This window comes from Schistosoma haematobium, chromosome 1 (genome assembly GCF_000699445.3).
Source record: "Schistosoma haematobium chromosome 1, whole genome shotgun sequence".
Lineage (NCBI taxonomy): Eukaryota > Metazoa > Platyhelminthes > Trematoda > Strigeidida > Schistosomatidae > Schistosoma > Schistosoma haematobium.
The window spans coordinates 67,853,918-67,873,410 of NC_067196.1; the positions used below are offsets into that span (position 1 = coordinate 67,853,918).

Here is a 19,493-nt window from a genome sequence, read left to right on the forward strand (position 1 = left end):
CTGTACAGTTTTGAAAGTCTTTCGGCTGGTTCTAAAAAAATCGTAGGCAATTTTCGTCTTTTAGGTTATTTGAAATCGGAAGAGCGACACAGACACCGGAATATATTAAAATCTGGATTTAACACTTGAGCTAACTAAAAGATGAGTAGTAATATCTTAATTATTTTAATTATATATCCTGCGTTTATGTTCACTCCTTACTTTTCATTCTTCGAGTTATCACGTCATTTTGAGATGATTTTGCAGGGTTTATATTTCTGTTACCATTTAAATAACTTCCAATCATGTGCTTCTCATCTCCTTTATGTTTTTCCCCGGCTATGCTAATGTAATATGTGACAACTTGATCCTACATCCAGGTTATAAATTGATTATGAAGAATTGATATTAGGAAATTAACATTCATCTAACCACATACTGGACTACCTAAAACGTTTCACTACTGTATTTTTACTAATATGTTATCACATAGTAATTTAAAATAAACCTCAACTTATTAACCATTTGAATAAATAATGATTTCTCAAGCTCTACATAATAAAGCTGCATCTAGATTTGATTATCCAGAAGTTTGTGTAAAATGTCTTTAATTGCAGTAAGCGTTTTATTATAAACATTTTGACTCATAATTTGTTGGCAAGACTATAATTTATGGACGAACAAATCACGTATAAGATAATAGGTCTCGGATTTCGGCGCAAAATTTTGGCATTAAAACTAATGTCAGTTCGTGATGAAAACCCGAAATCTAATTCCTAACCTAAATCATCAACTGTAAATTATACTTCTCATTCCTCGTACAGGTTTCTAACGCTCATTTGGTCCTGGTTATTAAGTGGACACTCTCAAGGTCAGTTTAACGTCGCTCAAACGTCGTCCATAAATTATAATCTCACTCATCATACAATCATAAATTATGTATGAATGTAGCATTCACAATTTTAAGGACAATCCAACCATATAAATTAATCTATAGTATTAAACCTGGATACAACACATTGAGAAAATCATCAACATATCAAAATCCTAAAAACTATGAAAATGTTCGTTATTTTTTTGGGTGGGGAGGGATGCGGAATTAGAATTGTTATAATTATATGAAACACTTTAATGAGATTAGAATGCAAAATGTTCAAGTGAATTATAGGTTATTTTCACCAATCATATTCAACTCAAATAAATAAGGTGTAAGGTGTTTTTTCTTTAAAAAAATAATCAACAACTGCTTATTCATAATTACAATTTTAAAAGTATATGACAGAGTCTATAGTGGTCGGTATTCAATATAATCCTTAAACTTCGTATACAGTTCGTCCTGATAACCGTCACTAGATAACGCCACAACGGTATATTAATCAGAAGGCGAATACGAAGTGTTGATTATGTTTATTATTGCATCACACACAGATATCGAAAATTACACAAGCATGAAAGAGTTGTGCCGAAAGGCAAGCAGGTAAGCGAGCGAACGAACGAGTGAGTCAGTGAATATGAGTACGAGTAAGCGAGCATAATTAAGCGAGAGAGAGCAATAAATATGAATAACATGGACATATATATATATATATATATATATATATATATATATATATATATATATAGTAGAGCGAATAAATGCGTAGACAGTAAGCAAACGCTCAAGCATACATGTTCATACATTCGCAACAATAATAAAGATACAATGATATAGATAAGTTGCTGTTGTACGGATGACTCAGTTCGTTAATAAGTTAACAAAATGACTTAACCGAATTAAATGTGAACCAACTCAATTGCGCGTGAGTTACTATAAGTGATTACCAATCTGTAAAGAAAAGAAAATTCTAATTTTGTTTGTTTTCTTTCTTCCTTTTTTGTTTTTCTTTTCATTTCATGAAACACAATCATTGAAATTGACTTTGATTATTTTCTCATTGTTTCTACTAGTTTACTTATTATTTAATAAATTCGAAATCAAACAATCAAGTCATATTATTCTCATTAAATAATGTTTAACCTAATCTCTTTGATATTATTTTCTTCTTTTTTTCTTCCAGTTTGTCGGCTTTTCATTTCCATTTAAAAGAATAAAAGATCCATTTCCATTTCTAAACTGTGTTATTTTGAATTATTAGAAAAGAAAGTACTTTGTTGTTCAATGACTTTGAAAATGTACATTTTTTTTCGCATAATAAACGTTCTCTTTTCTTTTTTTTGTTGATTTTTTTCTTTTTGAAGGGTAATAGAAAGAAAACATCAATTTTTTTGTTGTATGACCAAATGAAGAAATTAGGGAAATAGTAATAAAATGTTAAAATTTGCATTTTGATTTTATGTCTCAGTTTCAATCTAAATTATTTTTTCGTTTTGTTTTAGTAAATAATGTAGAAATTAGAAGTAATTTAAATTAGGCCAAAATAATTATTAGTATAGGGGTTGTGGAGATTATTAAGTTTTTGATTGAGATCATGAATCGATTGATGTTAGACCATCACAATTGAAAACCTGGAAGCACTGGGCGGCTGTTTCATTCTATTGTGGGACTCCTCAGCAGTGCGCATCCATGATCCCAAACGTGGCATTCGAACCCAGAGCCTTCAGTCTCGCGCGCGAACGCCCAATCTACTGGACCACTGAGATGGCCGGCATCCAACGATGTTAATGTCTAACCTCAACCAATCCACGAAATTGCGCGACCATCTTCCGTTGTACTGAGGTAAATACCTGTCTCTACCTTACATTGATTAGCTCCACTGGTCACTGATTATCACTAGAACTCCGAGAATTCCCTCACGAAGCTAGTCACTATTACAACGGAAGTTGGTCGCGCAATTTCGTGGATTGGTTGATGTTAGACACTATCACAATTGGATGCCGGCTCAGTGGTCCAGTTGGTTAAGCGTTCGCGCGCGAGACCAAAGGCCCTGGGTTGGAATCCCGCGAGCGGGATCGTGGATTCGCACTGCTGAGGAGTCCCAAAATAGGACGAAACGGCTGCCCACTGCTTCCAGGTTCTCAATTGTGATGGTCTAACATCAATCGGTTCATGATCTCAATCACAGACAAAATAATTATGTTTGAGCCAATATATATATGCAAAACAGTATCCATATTGTAATAAGTATCAAATGCGGAAAATGTCCAGTATGAGGTTTTGAAGGTTATTAAGTTTTTGATTGAGAACATGAACCGATTGATATTAGAACACTATTGAAAACTTTGAAGAACTGGACGGCCTTTTCGTCTTATTATGGGACTCCTCAGCAGTGCTATTTCTAGTTAGAAACCGTGACTAGTGGAGCTAATCTGTATCGGGTAGTTTTACTTCGTCTACGTATATGGGACGATAATTTACCTTAAACGAATATCGGTTCGAATCCCGCGAGTGGAATCGTGGATGTGCACTGCTGAGGAGTCCCATACTGGGATGAAACAACCGTTCAGTTGTTCTAGGTTTTCAATGATGGTCTAACATCAATCAGTTCATGATTGTTGTTATATTGCTTAATGTAAATTACATACCAAGGAGAATCTCTGCCTTATTATGTTCTCTAACAAAGTTTTAATTGACTATTATTTTGTTTTTGATTAATTTCAAACTTATTTTCCTTGAAAAAGCTTGGACCAGATTGCCAGGCGAAACGTTGGATTTACTTCAAATTCTTTCGCTGAGATTTTACAAATACATTTTCCCTCTTTATATATTTTTAGTTTTATATGGATTCCTTATTGAAAAGATGATTTGCCCTCAGTCGTAGTTTTAAAGCGTATATGATCAGCACACAGATACTGTTCAAGTTTCTGTAAAATTAAATGGTAAATTCTAACACTCGTTCATCTGTAATTTAGTTGAAAAATATGTTAGTACCATCTATAGTTATAACTATATATGTTTTTCAAATTCTCTCAAAATTTTCAGGTTTCTATTAAATATACGATTAGTTTACGGTTCATGAATTTGAGATGAAATCGATAGGATAAAACGCTCTACCACTTATTAAGCTATAAAAATGTCGAGTCCTATTTTACATACTTCACTTTCACCATATTAGGGATCTTATTACAAATTAAAATTCAAATAAAAAAAAGAAAAAAAATATTACAGATTGATTTTATCCTGAGTTATAGACTCATTTCATAATACAATAAACATTCAAGACATAGTGATTAGATCCTATTTTTGAATAGTCTTGAATATATAAAATTTTACCACCCAGTAAAGATGTTAGTTTTATGGCATACAAAAACAAAAAATGAAAAAACTTAAGAATAACCTGCCAGATGGTTATAATAGATGAATTGGTAAAATTTTCTTTAAAAAAAGTAATCTTAATTAGTTTATAATCAACTAATGAAGAATAAGTTTGTTTTTAACTAAGATATATTCTTTATTAATCAGTAATTAAGATTGTTAGAAATAAACGATACTATCATTAGGTATACAAATTCACTAACATTTACTTAAGTGAAAACGAATGTAATAAGCTATTTTTTTATTTTGATACTAATCTCTTACATATTGGATCCAATTTAAGTACCATTACTTACTTACCTTCTTACTTACACTTGTTACTCCCAATGGAGCATAGGCCGCCGACCAGCATTCTCCAACCCACTCTCTCATTGGCCTTCCTTTCCAGTTCTATCCTATTCTTGTTCATCCCTCTCATATCTGTCCCCGTTTCTCGACGTAATGTGTTTTTGGTCTTCCTCTCCTCCTTTGACCATGAGGATTCCATGTTAGGGTATGCCTTGTGATGCAGTTCGGTGCTTTCCGCAATCTGTGTCCTATCCACTTCTAGCACTTCTTTCTGATTTCTTCCTCCACTGGGATCTGATTTGTTCTCTCCCATATTAGATAGTTGGTTGACAGTTGTTTTGAGTTGCATATGTTCTTCAGTTGTAGATATGCTGCTCTTGCTCTGCCGATTCACACTTTCACATCTGTATCAGGTCCGTCGTGTTCATCAATGATGCTGCCCAAATATGTAAAGCTTTTTACATCTTCCAAATCTTCTCCGTCAAGTGTGATTCGATTGTTGCATGCTGTGCTGCATCAGAGAATCTTGCTTTTCCCTTTGTGTATATTGAAACCTACTGCTGTTGAGGCTACTGCTACACTGGTTGTCTTCTTCTGCATTTGTTGTTGCGTGTGCGATAGAAGAGCCAGATCATCTGTGAAGTCTAGATCGTCCAGCTGCATCCTAGATGTCCACTGTATCCCGTGCTTCCCTTCAGATGTTGACGTCTTCATGATCCAGTCGATCACCAGGAGAAAGATAAAGGGTGAGAGTAAGCAACCTTGCCTGACATCGGTCTTTACCTCGAACGAGTCTGTCAATTGTCCTCCATGCACAGTTTTGCATTTTAATCCATCATAGGAATTCCGTATGATATTGACTATCATAGGCACACCGTACTGTCGAAAAAACTTCATTAGAGTTTTCCTGTCCACGCTATCAAATGCTTTTTCGTAGTCAATGAAGGTGATGTAGAGTGATGATTTCCGTTCAATTGATTCTTCCACAATGATCCGTAGTGTTGTGATTCGGTCTGTACACGATCGATCCTTACGGAATCCAGCCTGCCGGTCTCGAATTTGGGCGTCTAAATTTAAGTACTATTTATTTAGTAAAATAAATTAATATAAATACTCAATTTCAGTTATAACAAATCATCTTACTTGAAATAGAAATATAATTCTTGCAAAACTGAATATATGTGCAATAGAAAATAATGCTTCACTGAGTAAAGTTGGATCTGTTTCAGGCCATTGATTACGTGGTAATGGTTCTGTCCCATATTGATTAGTTTTGCGTAATATGACTGCAACAACACGAAGTGCAACAGTAGTCAAATAAAGTCCAAGCATTAAGAAATCTAACCAATTCCACCATTGACGAACATAAGCTTTAAGACCTTCTTCCCATATTTGTTTCATTTCACTCCATACAAATCCTTGTAAAAAAAACAAAATAGAAATAAATTACTGTATGATGCTATACACATGAATAAGGAACAATAGAATAAATGCATAGTATACAAGTTTATAACAAACTAGGCTAGTAATACCACACCGTTCGACTTAGTTTACATGAACGCTATTCTGTATTTGTTCTTTAGGAAAAAAGTCCATCATAATTCAAAAGTAGATTAATAGTTGTGCTTGGACACCAAAATAATACAAAAAGGCTTTTCCAACTATAGCAAAAGGAGAATAGCTAAAGCTTTTCATATATTGCTTAATTTTAATGCCCTCAAGAGAAAAGAAGGCCTCACTATCTATCCGAATTGCACCATCTATACGAGTTACCATGTCTGATTAGATTCATATTTCACACCACTAACGTACGTACAAGTTAAACTCTATCTTTTCGTACCACAACTGTCTTTTTTTATCCATCACTTACTTACTAACGCCAGTTACTCCTCATAGAGAAGCATAGATCACCCCCCCAGCATTCTTCAAACAACTCTGTACTGGAAAATCCTTTCCAGTTGCCATTCATTCTTTTTATTTTTGCTTCCAATTCTCGATGCAGTGTGTTCTTTGGCCTTCCTGTTTTCTGTTTCCCTTTGGGAATTCCAAGTTAGCGTTCGGTTCGTAATATAGTTTGATGATTTCCGTAATGTCTTTTTGTTATTTCCTCTTCATCTGGAAGCTGGTTTGTTCTCTCCTACAGTAGACTATTGTTGATTGTACCCATGCAACAGACATTGAGTATCTTGCGTAGTTTACCATGCACACACACAAATATACAAACATGTCTCATATAAATTTCCTTGACCGGAATCATATGATATTAACTTGGCCAAACCCATTTTTGATTGATCCCACTTAATATTATTGCTTTGTTCTTTTGTACTATTTAAACTTGGGTTAACTTAATTTGCTTATTTATTCTCTGAAGAAGCATTTTACACTGAGTTACAAAACGTCTGGAAATTTAAAAACTCAATTTTTCTACTCATTGGCATATTAAAAATACATTATTTTTATTGAAAACCAGTAATGTTTAGAACTTTTTACTGAAACAAAATCACTAAAAGATGACAAATTGAAATCCATGCTGAAATGAGAACTCAATAACAAAGTAGACAATAATGTCATATCTTGCTGTATTTATCGATTTACATATTTACGAGAGTATATGTATATAAGAAAGAGAAATAATAAAGTGTGGTTGATAATTGAATATAAGTTGTTGCAGAAAAAAATATACGTGGGTAGTTCAATATATGTGCATATATAATGGTGCTCATTTTGTATTTGTACCAGCTTAAAATCGACCCCAGTAATGTAAAACGGATTTCTCAGTATAAAGTTTACGTTTAACATCAAACGTGTATTCTTTCTTCACTACTTCCTTCGTTTTAATATTCTTTTATTAACTTAATTCGACCTACTTATTTCCCTACATATGAATAACATTTTCAGGATGTATTACGGTAATATATGTATTATATCGTAGACGAAATTTCTTGTTTCAATAATGTCTGAATAAGCCCATATTATGATACAGAAATACGTGAGATATTAATTTAGTCGACCTGAAAATAAGCAGTAATCTAATACGAAAAAATGATTTATTAGTGAATTTTATTACAACTTAATATCAGTCCCAAACTGACTAAACACTAAGTAGATATGTGGCCTGATTTCAAAATCCCTAATTAATATGTATTATGTGACCTTTATCGAAGTCGAAGTATTTCGATTTATCAATAAAGTTAAATGTTTTGTTAACATAAATGCCAGGATTAAGTCTGATTATTCTATCAAAACATAACTTAAGACAGTCACCTTACTCGTAAGATAAACATTTATTAATCATTGAATATTTATTCGCAAATATTGGCGAAGTACCTACATTAAATAAACATCGAGAAGAAAAGAGATCATAAAGCTCTAACTATTAAGAATTAAAATCAAACAAACACGTTAAAAATATACTACTGACCAGTCAGTGTATGAGTGACTACTATTAGAGCCAGTGATATTTCTCCTAGTTTCTCAATCAACATTGCGACACCAACCAAGAGCTCATCATTTCCAACAAACTAGCATCATCTATTAAGTATATCAAAGAGTCTGTTGCTAAGCAACAATTAATGAAACCGACAAGAAAGCATAAACATCATCATTACGGCTGTACAAACCGAACCTTAGCTGCTACTTAGACATGGTGATCTGGCTTCCTTATCGTGATGACTGATCTGAGCTATATTGGCTGGAACACGTGTTCCTCTAGGTCCTGCCATGCCACGCAAGTCGGTTGGAGGACGATAGCAACTTAAGGCCTGAAGGCAAATCCATACTTTTGACTGTAGAGGGGTGTGACAACAGCAAAGTGTTTACCTCAGACAACCAGCATCTACAACAATTCTGCCTTGTCACAACGGAAGGGAAAGGTTGGAAAAATTGATCCCAAAAATGCCACACATCACTTTACCCCACGGATTCCTACCTCCGAAGGCAAGGCTTTTTGAAGTAAGTAACTGGTTAGTCAAAAATATCTCATGAAAAGGTCTTGCTCGACCGTCCTTGGGCTTTTCAGTAACGAATCCAAGTCGCTATGACCACCACTATTACAGATTTTTTAGTTCTGTCAAGAAGAAATATTCCTCTGTAATGTAAATAATCAGGAATTGACAACCACCCTCATACCTCCGTCAGCACCCGAGATCATCTTGTTGATGATGGAATTCCTCCTTCACCTCTTAATTATTCTTCTACCCCACGACCAACAGTTCTCGTATGTCTCCATCATCACGTTCTACTAATGCTAATGATTTGAGTTCACATAATGTTATTCTTAGTCTCCTTAAGAGATAGAAAATTCAGTGGCGATAAGTAACAGTAGACAACTGTTCATAATTAAAAGAAAACGAATATTAAAAATCCGGCTTTAGTGGAACTATCTCGGAAACGTACGGGGCCGTTATTCACTATCAATCCAGGAGATTGGGCCGATAGGCTGAACACTTAAGAAAACATTTCAACTGGTCTTCAGACAAACTTTGGTTACCCAATATCTACAAGCAACCTGAATAGCAAACTGATGTAAGTCCTTCAATTCTTATTGAGGTTGAAGAGGCTATAAGCAATTTAAAGCACAGGAGAAAAGCAGAGCCTGATGGACCAACCACTGAGATGGTCCAGGTTTAGAAGTTAGAATGACTGTAATATTAGTTAAAATCTGGGAACTGGACGCAATCCCATCTGAATGATCTCGATCGCTGGTCGTCCCAGTTTACAAGAAAGGACAATCACAGGGCAATCGGTTTAACTGACATAATGTGTGAAATATTAGCATCAATAATACTTCGACATCTAACCAGAGCTCATGAAGAGAGAACCCGAGATCCAGGAGATCCACTTGTTGACGTAGAATGCACAGAGGACATAGTTCTGCTTGGCGAATACGCTGATAAAAATGCAGTGTCCTGAACACCTTAAGCAACAATTCAAGCATGCTTAGGATGTAGTCTTCTTCCTTCAAATGTAAAATGTGACCTTAGTTATGGCCTGCGTCATCGCCTGAGTTAATGATAGGGAGTGAAGTAGTTGAACGCATAGACCGTTTCATTTATCTTGGAAGTCTCACCACTACTGACAGTCTGGCGTCTGACGAAATCTCAGCACAGGTTCAGGAGGCTAGATTGGCTTTTGCCAAATAGCGTCACTTGTCCGTCTTCCAACCAAAGAACGAATTCACTGAACATCGGTTTGATCCGTTCTACTTTACGGATGTGAAACGTGACCATTAAGAATAGAGGATACTCATAGTTTATCGGTATTCGGTCATCGGTGTCTTCGAAGTATTGCTCGTGTATTTCGGGACTAAGGAGTAAGCGATGCCTGGGTTAAGAATAGGGTGCTTGTTAAAGATGGGGATCGATTGATGAATTAGTAAATTTTCATCAACTGAGGTGGTTGGACATGTCATGCATACTCGACCACCACCTAACTCGATGGGCGATGTTTTCTTGTGTAGAAGTAGGCTAGAATAAGGCTAGAGGCGGCATAACCAAACTATGGCATCAATCCATGAAGACATTGAGAATTGGACTGAGTCATGTTAATAAGCGTTGACTACCCTAGTCGCGTTCTGCATGATTATCGTAAACAATGGTTAGAGACTTTGAATGATATGTCTCAAAATTGTTTGCAATGGCGCATGTACATCCATTCTATGATTTCCCCCAAATTCTGAGATTCTAATTTCACATAATTTTTTCTTGTTTTTATTTCGCTAATTTATATTTTCTTCTCGAGTCATATCTTCCATGCCGAGTCTTTCCTATTACCACTGATACTGTCACTAGTTTTACTATTCCGGGATTTTACCTAACAACCTCATCTCTCTGTAATAATTGGATATGGAAACGTGAACTGATATACATACCCACAGGTCCTACGTTGTAGCAGACTGATGGAGTAGCAGTTGCACAAAAAATTCAAACGTTAAGAAAATATAATTCAATTTATTAAAACTAATTCAGGGCAGTTCTTGCTACTTAAGTTATAACCACATTAGTTGGGTTGTTGGTACTTTTAGGCGCTAGTTGACCTTCAATTGTTTATGACATTTTTCAACTATGAATATCTTCAAGACAACTACTGTTACGTAATTATACATTGTGATTTATAATTTAAATAGAATACTATAAGTCTACTTTATGTATCAAACTGTGGGACGATAAAACATTATGAAAAATGTTATTACTTTTAAACTAAGTTCGTTTAAAACAAGGATTTGATGTTTGTATTTTTAAAACTTACCAATTACCCACCATAATATTAACATTTCAATAACATTTGGATCTGGTCCACGAATTTCACTACGTCTTTGTAAATCTGTTTTCGTTAATGTATCAGTTGATGCAATCAAAAGTAGGAATATAAAAATTGCAAATGATGCGCTATGATTAATAAATTTTATCAATGGACTTCGCATCAACTGGCCAACACATCCATGTGGATGAATTAAATATGTCGGAGCTAATATTGGCAATGCAATTATGAAACAAAAGCAAAGAAATAGTTTTGTAAATGGATGACGTTTACGCCAACCAGGTAATTGATCATACCATAAGGTGGTTAAAAGATGTTGACAATGTGGATGAGCAACGAACTAGTTAGAAAAAAAAATAAAAAAACAGATCAAATACAATTAATACTAATATGTAAGTAAATGTTAAATGCTTTAGTTAATTATTAGTGATTTATGTAATATAATTAGATACTTAATTTGAAAATGTAAAGTTTAAGAACCCCCTTTATGAACATTTTCACGACTGAATCATGTTAAGTACATAATCACAAAAAATTCAGAAATATTATCTGAGAATTTTCCAAGTGTAATATGGTTATTGCCAACAAAACCCACCTTAGATATATACGATACATATACAGCACAAATTACAGTCTGTCAGTCCATATTCATTCACACACCATTCAACGAGTAAGTTCGACTCCAATGGTCTATAATCTTAACTTCACTCAATCCATAATATAGCACGAATATTACCTACTTTCATCAGCTCTTTGTTGCAGTCGCATTTTTAACCTGTACGCTTATAATATCAACAATTTTGAATTTAGAAAAACATCTCTACAGTATAATTGGATTTTCAGTAGTTCCTTGGCTGATCTCATTTCTCTGGATTATGTTCTCGGTCACTTTATTCTTAAGAAACTCAGTAAATAGCTGAAAAGTCACATTTTCCCTAAAATTTTATGGACAGTTAATACATACAGATATTCATCATCTTATGAAAGAATTAATGAACTACGAAACAGAAAAACTCATCCAATTAGATAAGCTATATGAATTACCAAATTAATTGCTTGTTTATATTTAGTTACCGATAAGAAACATACAATGAATAAGCATTTCGCACTTTCTCATTTTAGATAAGTAAACGTTATTGGTGTAGATTCCCTACTTTACATTAAATACTCGAAATCACTTTATACTTCTAATTTAAACTTGAACATCTTTACAAATAACGAATAAAATAAATGAGTTAAGATAACGTTGAATATTTATCAAATACTTTTATAATTTTCTTGAGAACTCAACTAACCATTTACTCAAAAAAGATTTTTGTGAATATTATAGTAATTTAACAGTTGAATTCATCAGTCAATTGAAGCTAGAGCACCATGAAGAACCTGGAAGCACTGGACAGCTGTTTCATCCTAGTATGGAACTCCTCAGAAATTCGCTTCCGCGATCCTGTACGTGGAACTCGAAAGCAGGATATTTGGTATTGCGCGCGAACGCTCAACCTCTAGATCACTGAGCCTGCCGGCATCCCACAATGTTAATGTCTAACCAATCCATGATACTGCACCACCGTCCACCATTATCTCCAGTAAATAACTGCCTCTACAACAGACCCGGTTAAACTCCAGTGGTCATGGCTTCTCGCTAGAACTCGAGGAAATAATTCATGAAGCCAGTCTCATGCTGGAATGAAACGGCCGTTCAGTGCTTCCGGATTTTCCATAGTGGTCTAACTTTAGTCGACTCATGAATTCAACTATTAAAAACTACTACAATCTCCACAAAACCCAATTCTGATAAAAAAATACTTTTACCAGTTAATTAAATTATTCAAAATCTAAAGTACTTCTGATTGTTCTTTTTTTAAAAAAAGAGGAATGAAAATTCATTATAAAAACTCCCCATTAAATATGCTTACAACTTCCAAATAAATATATTTATGAATGATAAGTAGTGATTAAGTCATCAAATAAATATGTTGTAGAGTAGTTGCTTCTTCTTGTGATGGTCGGTATTCAATATAATTCTTTAACTTCGTTTACAGTTCGTCCTGATAACCGTCACTAGACAACGCCCCAATGGCGAATACGAAGTGTTGATTACGTTTATTGTTGTACCACACACAGATAACCAAAATTACATGCACGCTAAGCAAGCATGAAAGAGTTGTGCTGAAAAGCTAGCAGGTAAGTGAGTGAATACGCTAGTCAAATGAACAAGTCGGCGAGTCAATGAACAGGATTAAAATGTACGTATATATACATAGTGAAATGAGTAAATCATCGAATCAAGTTAGTGATTAATTGTAGGACTACCAGAGTGAGTATATGAGTGAGCAATAAACAATGCTCAAGCATACATACAAGTGTAACAAGAATAAGGGTACATTGATATAGATAAGTTGTTATTATACGGATGACTCTATCCATTAAATAAATTAACAATAGAGCTTAACCGAATTAAATATAAACAAACTCAATTGCTCGTGAGCTGCTATAATAACTCTCACCTCCCCCCAATCAGCAAACAAAGGTACAAAAAGTGACTCAAGAAGAATGAATAAAACAGTTTACCCAGAAGTTAAAACAACTTATATAAGCTTAACATAGTAGCTGACATTATATTCTTTATTATTTCAAAATTTATTACAATAAATACCTAAAATACCAGTTTTTATTTCAATCATCAATCAAGTCCATACATCATATTAACTTTATTATAGATTATAAATGAGAAAAAAACTATATAATTCAATGAATTCAAAGAAATTTAAGATTATTATTATTACTATTATGTTCAGTAGTATATAAAGGTCAAATAGAAAATAAATCAGTTAATGATTTATTCATTAATCACGCAATATTTAATGATTATTAATTTCAATCATAAGGTCATTGAATAAATTGTAATGAAACTTGATCAAAGTAATTCATTCTAGTTTAAAGCAATTCTTATTAATTAAAACAAAAATAAAATCAAACCCCTTTCAAAATGTAGCGTGAAATATATATATATATATATATATATATATATATATATATATATATATATATTCGTCTCTTTATTATTACATTATGTTGATAAGAATATAATCAACAGTAATATTAAGTTCATTATATGATATAATTTAATGAATTATAAGTTATTTAATTATATAGATTTAATTATTAATTATATTTCACAGATTGAAATCAGGAGTCACTTGAAGCTAGACCACTATGGAAAACCTAGAAGCACTGGACGGCCGTTTCGTCCTATCGTGGGACGCCTCAGCAGCGCGCATCCACGATCCTGCACCCAGCGAGATTCAAACCCAAGACCTATCAGTCTCGCGCCAGGCGCTTAACCAACTAGACCACTGAGCCGGCATCCAATGGTGTTAATGACTAACTCCAACCAATCCACAAAGTTGCGCCACCATATACCATTGTCTTCAGTGAGCTGATATCTCACAACAGACCTGGTTGAACTCTACTGGCAACGGCTTCTCACTAGAACTCCAGGAGTATCTCTTGAAGTCAGTCACTAGTGAGCAGATGATTATTATCAGAAGGGGTTTGTGAAGATATTAGAAAATTCACTAGTTGAAATCGAGTCAATTGACCCCTTCTGATATTAATTATATACTAATTAATTGGATCAATATGGGTTGATTTTGCTTATACTTCACTATGATGATCCAATTAGTAATCATATGATTTCAAACTATTTTACTTTAATCTAATCAATTGTCATAATCCATAGAATAAATAAATTTGAACAATCAAGATTAATTTGTAATTGTTTCCTAATGTGAATATTAAGATTTTAAACTGAAAATTATTCAAAAGATAGAACAAACTAATTCTTTTCGAGTTTTTTTTTCTGAATTCGAATCACAAAGTGGATATGCATTTTGAGATACAAGTGCATTCAGCTGACGAGTTCTAAATAGGACGAAACACATGACCAGGATTTTATTTCTAGCCACTATCCATCTTTGCTTAGAATGACAAAATATTTATTTAAATATAACTATAAACATTATCATAAGTAGGGAAATATTTTCAATGTATACAGAAGACTATTTTAAGATAAAAAGTATGCACACAATTGTACTTTTATCTAAATATTGAGCATGCTACATATTATTAGATAATAACTTAATTTTAATGAAGTAAAAGGTTTATCCTTAGTGTTAGAAATACAATCAAATTTGTTAAACAAACTCTAAAACAGTCTAACAGAACAGATATTAACATAATTTTATTGGGGAAAAAACATTTAAAATTCCTTAGTCTACTGACGAAACGGCATTATTGAAGTTTCGTTTGTAAGGTCATAACTTGAGAACTTTGAAAGTAAAGACAAATTTACTAAACCTACTGAGAATTTTATTTCACAGTTTAATGGGTTGAATATAATGAATAAATAAGTGAGTGATTAACGCAGAATACGGTATACAACTATGGCACTCAAACGTATAGAACCCCTACAGTCACAAATCAAAAGACAAAATACGGAAGAAGTGCTTGTTGGTTAAGAATCAAAATGTACAGAAAATCATGGGTATTTATAGATATTAACGTTTGTTATATCAACAATGCATTTCAGGCAATCCGCAAAGAGGCATGTTATGTTACTGTTCAATAGTAGCATGCTTCGTTGATATCCTAGAAAGCTCCATCATGTTCTGGTTGACTCCTTTAGGGCCTATGGAGGCTCCGTCGTAATTGTCGGAAGCCGTCCCAACAGAAATGCAGTCAAAAAAGTTTCGCAGTATAACTCAATCACTGACAATTACTGACGGATATTCAATGAAGTGTTGAAAAAGAAAAATAGTATTTTTTTTTACTTGAAAATGACTGAAACATTTGTTTAAATTAATTATACAACGGTAGACTTGGCCAAGTAACTGATTTTTGTTCACTTGTTAACTTGTAAAATAAACTGTATATTATGCAAACGTAAACATAAATAGGAGTAATTTATAGTATGCTCAATTGTAAAAGAGATTCTTTTGTGTTAAAACACTGACTAGCATCTCTGTTTAAAACAAAACAATCTGAAGCGATGACAGTTACATTTAATTACTGCCTCACTCTAAATGTGTTTTTGAATTTCAATTCCAAATGACATCGAATATGCTCATACACAAACATATATATATGTAGTCATTATCTTTGTTACTCTAATTTCTTCATCAATGCCGATTGCTTCATATTATGTTACACTTTATTACATATATAATTCCAAGCAGTTGATAAAAAACCATGAATCAAAATGAATTAATACTATTCTGCCTCAATTGTTGTTTTGATTTTATTCGAATTCTCAAAGGGAACCAACTGAATGGAAATTTTAGAGTTCTTGATATGTTTTGTTAATTTGAATGCTTACTTGTTATATCTGGTCGTTGCTGACTGTTGTGTCGAAAACACCTAACACTTATTCTCGAAACGACGGACCTCTGCAATTCCAACGACGCGAAAGTAAGAACACAAGTCTGGTATAAATGAAAATTATAGATTATAGAGTTCTGAATACATATACTTTATTCTGAGGTCACAATTACTATATCTGACAAAACTGGATATTTATCGAAAATATTGCACGCAGACGTATATTGGAGGAGTAGCAAAGTAAGGACAGTATTCCTACAGTTGAAGAACATGTGGAATTCAAAACAGCTTTGTGAAAGCTAACATCAAAGTCACGATCTTCAATAAGAAAGTCAATACAGTTCTTCTATACAGAGCTGAGACGTGGAGCACTATTACAACCATCATCAAAAGGTACAAGTATTTATAAACAATCATCTATGCAAAATATTGAATGTCTGTTGACCGGATACAATCAGCAACGTCCTACTGTGGGAGAGATCAAAACAGCTTTCAGAAACTGGTAAAAAATGTTGGAAGTCGATGAGACATAAATTTCGGAAGTCATCATACTGCATCACGATACAACCCCCAACTTGGAATCCTGAATGGAAATGAAAATATGAGGAAGGCCAAATAACACTGTGTCGACAATTGGCAGCAAACATAAGAAGGATAATTAGCAACTGGAAACAAGTGGAAAGAATTATCCACGACAGAGTTGGATGAAGAACTCTGATGAGCGGCCTATGATTCTCCACGAAGGTTAAATGGAATAACTTCGTAAGTAAAATCATTTTTCGTCATTTACAATCAGACTGTAGTATGTACCAAAGATACTTTGCAAAACTGATATATGTATTTTCTTCTTTATTCGTTTGCACTATTTTCTTGGATGAAAGCTTTCTGTATTCATCAATTAATTTACTTTTAAAATCCTTCAGTTTCCAGTTTGAAATACTTTCACAATCAGTTTTTGTAAAGGTAAATTTAAACACTTTTATAGTGCTTTGTCACGGGCATTTTTAGTTTGTTTATAGTCTTCAAACAGAATAAAGAAAAGATTAGTTTTGACATTTGAAGTTAACTTCCTTTATACACATTATATATATATATATATATATATATATATATATATATATATATATATATATATATATACAACATTTATCGCTTTTACATATATGTGAAATCCATCGAGACTTTAAGGTTAATTAATCCCTATTGTTGAATCTTTCCTTCCTTATTGAATACTACATATGCCTTATTTAGTAAAAATTCACAAAAAGCTTATTCCAGGGTTAATCAACCTACTTTCTTGATTATAATATTGCGTTTATCCATCAGGTATCTCAGTTTAAACTTGAAAAATAGAAAAGAGTTTTTAGAAAAAAATTTATAGAAATATATAATGAATACAACAAGGAATTAGTATATGGCATAAGGTTTTAAAGATGGTTAATCTAAAGTGTAGGGTTTATTATTTTACAATAGCTGAGAATAAGCGAATATGTTACAAGTGCTATGTAAATAAAATGAAGATTTGTCAGTTAACACAACACACTTTATTTTTTGTTGTTGTTCTAACAATCTTACCTTAACCATTGTGTCTGCATTTTTCAAAATTCTAATATTCCACTTGATAGTGTCGAGTTTCTGTAAACTTTTCATTTTATATATTGCGCCGATATATTAGATAATCCTGATAACAGTTTTCACATCGGATTATTGAAATTTATCATTGGGACTAATGGTTATAAACAGTGATTAGATTCCGATCCTTTTGTACTGAATATTCAAGAGATTTATTAAGATTATAGATGTAAGGAAAATATTCATCGGTTATTGGGCTTTACGTTTCAGTTCTTTTATATTCCATATAACATTCTTTAGGACACAAGAAACGGAGTTTTGACTACTGTAATAGCTGGATTATGATGATTGTCTCAATAATGAACAAAAGTTTTATTTTGCTAAAATTATGAATTTTAATAAGTGTTTACTTGATGCCTGTTCTTTAAAATTATTTTTACTGCTACCGAAGTAATGGAATCTTAAAAAAGGCAAACATCTATAACACCAATTTAAAAATGTAATAGAATATCTATGTTCTTTTAGCATCGTCTTACAAGGCACAAAGGATATAGTAAGTTTAACTATTAGTACACCAAGTGCTAACTTTCTAAAACTTTGTCCAGAACAATGTAAGTTTGAATTTTTCACAAAATATCAGTAATTATTCGTCAAATCACAACAGCGCCTCATTTATTCTATAAAAAAACTTTCATTTCGATCAATGTCTTTGAAGAAACTCTTAAAATGTCACAATAAGTACGCCTACATTTTTAACTTGTTTGAATGTTCAACGGATAGACTTTTAATAATACATAAGTTTAGTTATGAACTTCACATAGCTCACTTCAAAAGACTGGAAGTATTGGAGGATTAGAACTGTAAATATGTCATGATTAATGTAATAAATTGCTTGAATTATAATCTTTAAAAACGGATTATTCGTTGGGAAGATTTAAAATGCTGCAATTGTAATCGAACAATACACGGACTGGCATAACACTAAATGAATATAAAAAAATATATAATTTTCTACTATGCATAGTGAATATACCACTCTATCAATATACGTATTTCATGATCTTTCTGACGCGAAATGGAAGTCGTTTTCGGTCACCGAAAAGTTTTTCTTAACCATCGTGTTGCGAAAAGACTGAAACATAACTTGAAGATACCATTTTCTTTGCTGAGTTATAATATATTAACTGATTGGTTCGTTTACTTAAACTGTCATTGGAAACATTGGTTAGATTCTATACACATCAATAATTAAGAACAAGATATTGTGACGACAAGCTTAAAAATTAAGAGATCAATTGGGATTACCTTAACGATAGTATTGATTTGATTTGCTATTATAGAATGTAATACAAACCATTCAACAGTAACAAATTCCATTTAAATGAGAATCGTTGAAAATATGTAATCCATAATTGAGTTAAATATGCAGTCCTTACATAAAAATTTCTACTCATTGACATATTCCAAGACTAGTTATTTTATTATTGTAAATATTAAATTATCCAAAAGAGCCATGTTCAACTACATATATAATAATACAGATCTAGTAACTTTGTTATGTGAATTCACTTGTCCATCAAAATGACACTTTACTGACAATTACCATGTGGTCACTAGTGACTAGCTTTGTGAGGGAATTGTCGGTGTTCTAGTGATAATCAGTGACCAGTGGAGCTAATCCATGTAAGGTAGAGACAGGTATCTACCTCAGTACAATGGAAGATGATCGCGCGATTTCGTGGATTGGTTGAGGTTAGACATTAAC

At 33.0% G+C, this 19,493-nt stretch overlaps 1 protein-coding gene across 1 annotated transcript in view; it reads right to left on the reverse strand.

Moving 5' to 3' along the window:
* Positions 1 to 19,105, reverse strand: part of TRP1_1 (bifunctional tryptophan synthase trp1) — a gene marked incomplete at both ends in the record, with an annotated part of 52,107 nt that extends 33,002 nt beyond the window's left edge. Inside the window, 4 exons of the mRNA XM_051218564.1 lie at positions 202 to 349; positions 5,663 to 5,937; positions 10,766 to 11,117; positions 19,034 to 19,105. Of these exons, the coding sequence (XP_051074920.1) occupies positions 202 to 349; positions 5,663 to 5,937; positions 10,766 to 11,117; positions 19,034 to 19,105 (847 nt within the window). The remainder of the gene's footprint in view (positions 1 to 201; positions 350 to 5,662; positions 5,938 to 10,765; positions 11,118 to 19,033) is intronic.
* Between the last annotated feature and the right edge of the window lie 388 nt (positions 19,106 to 19,493).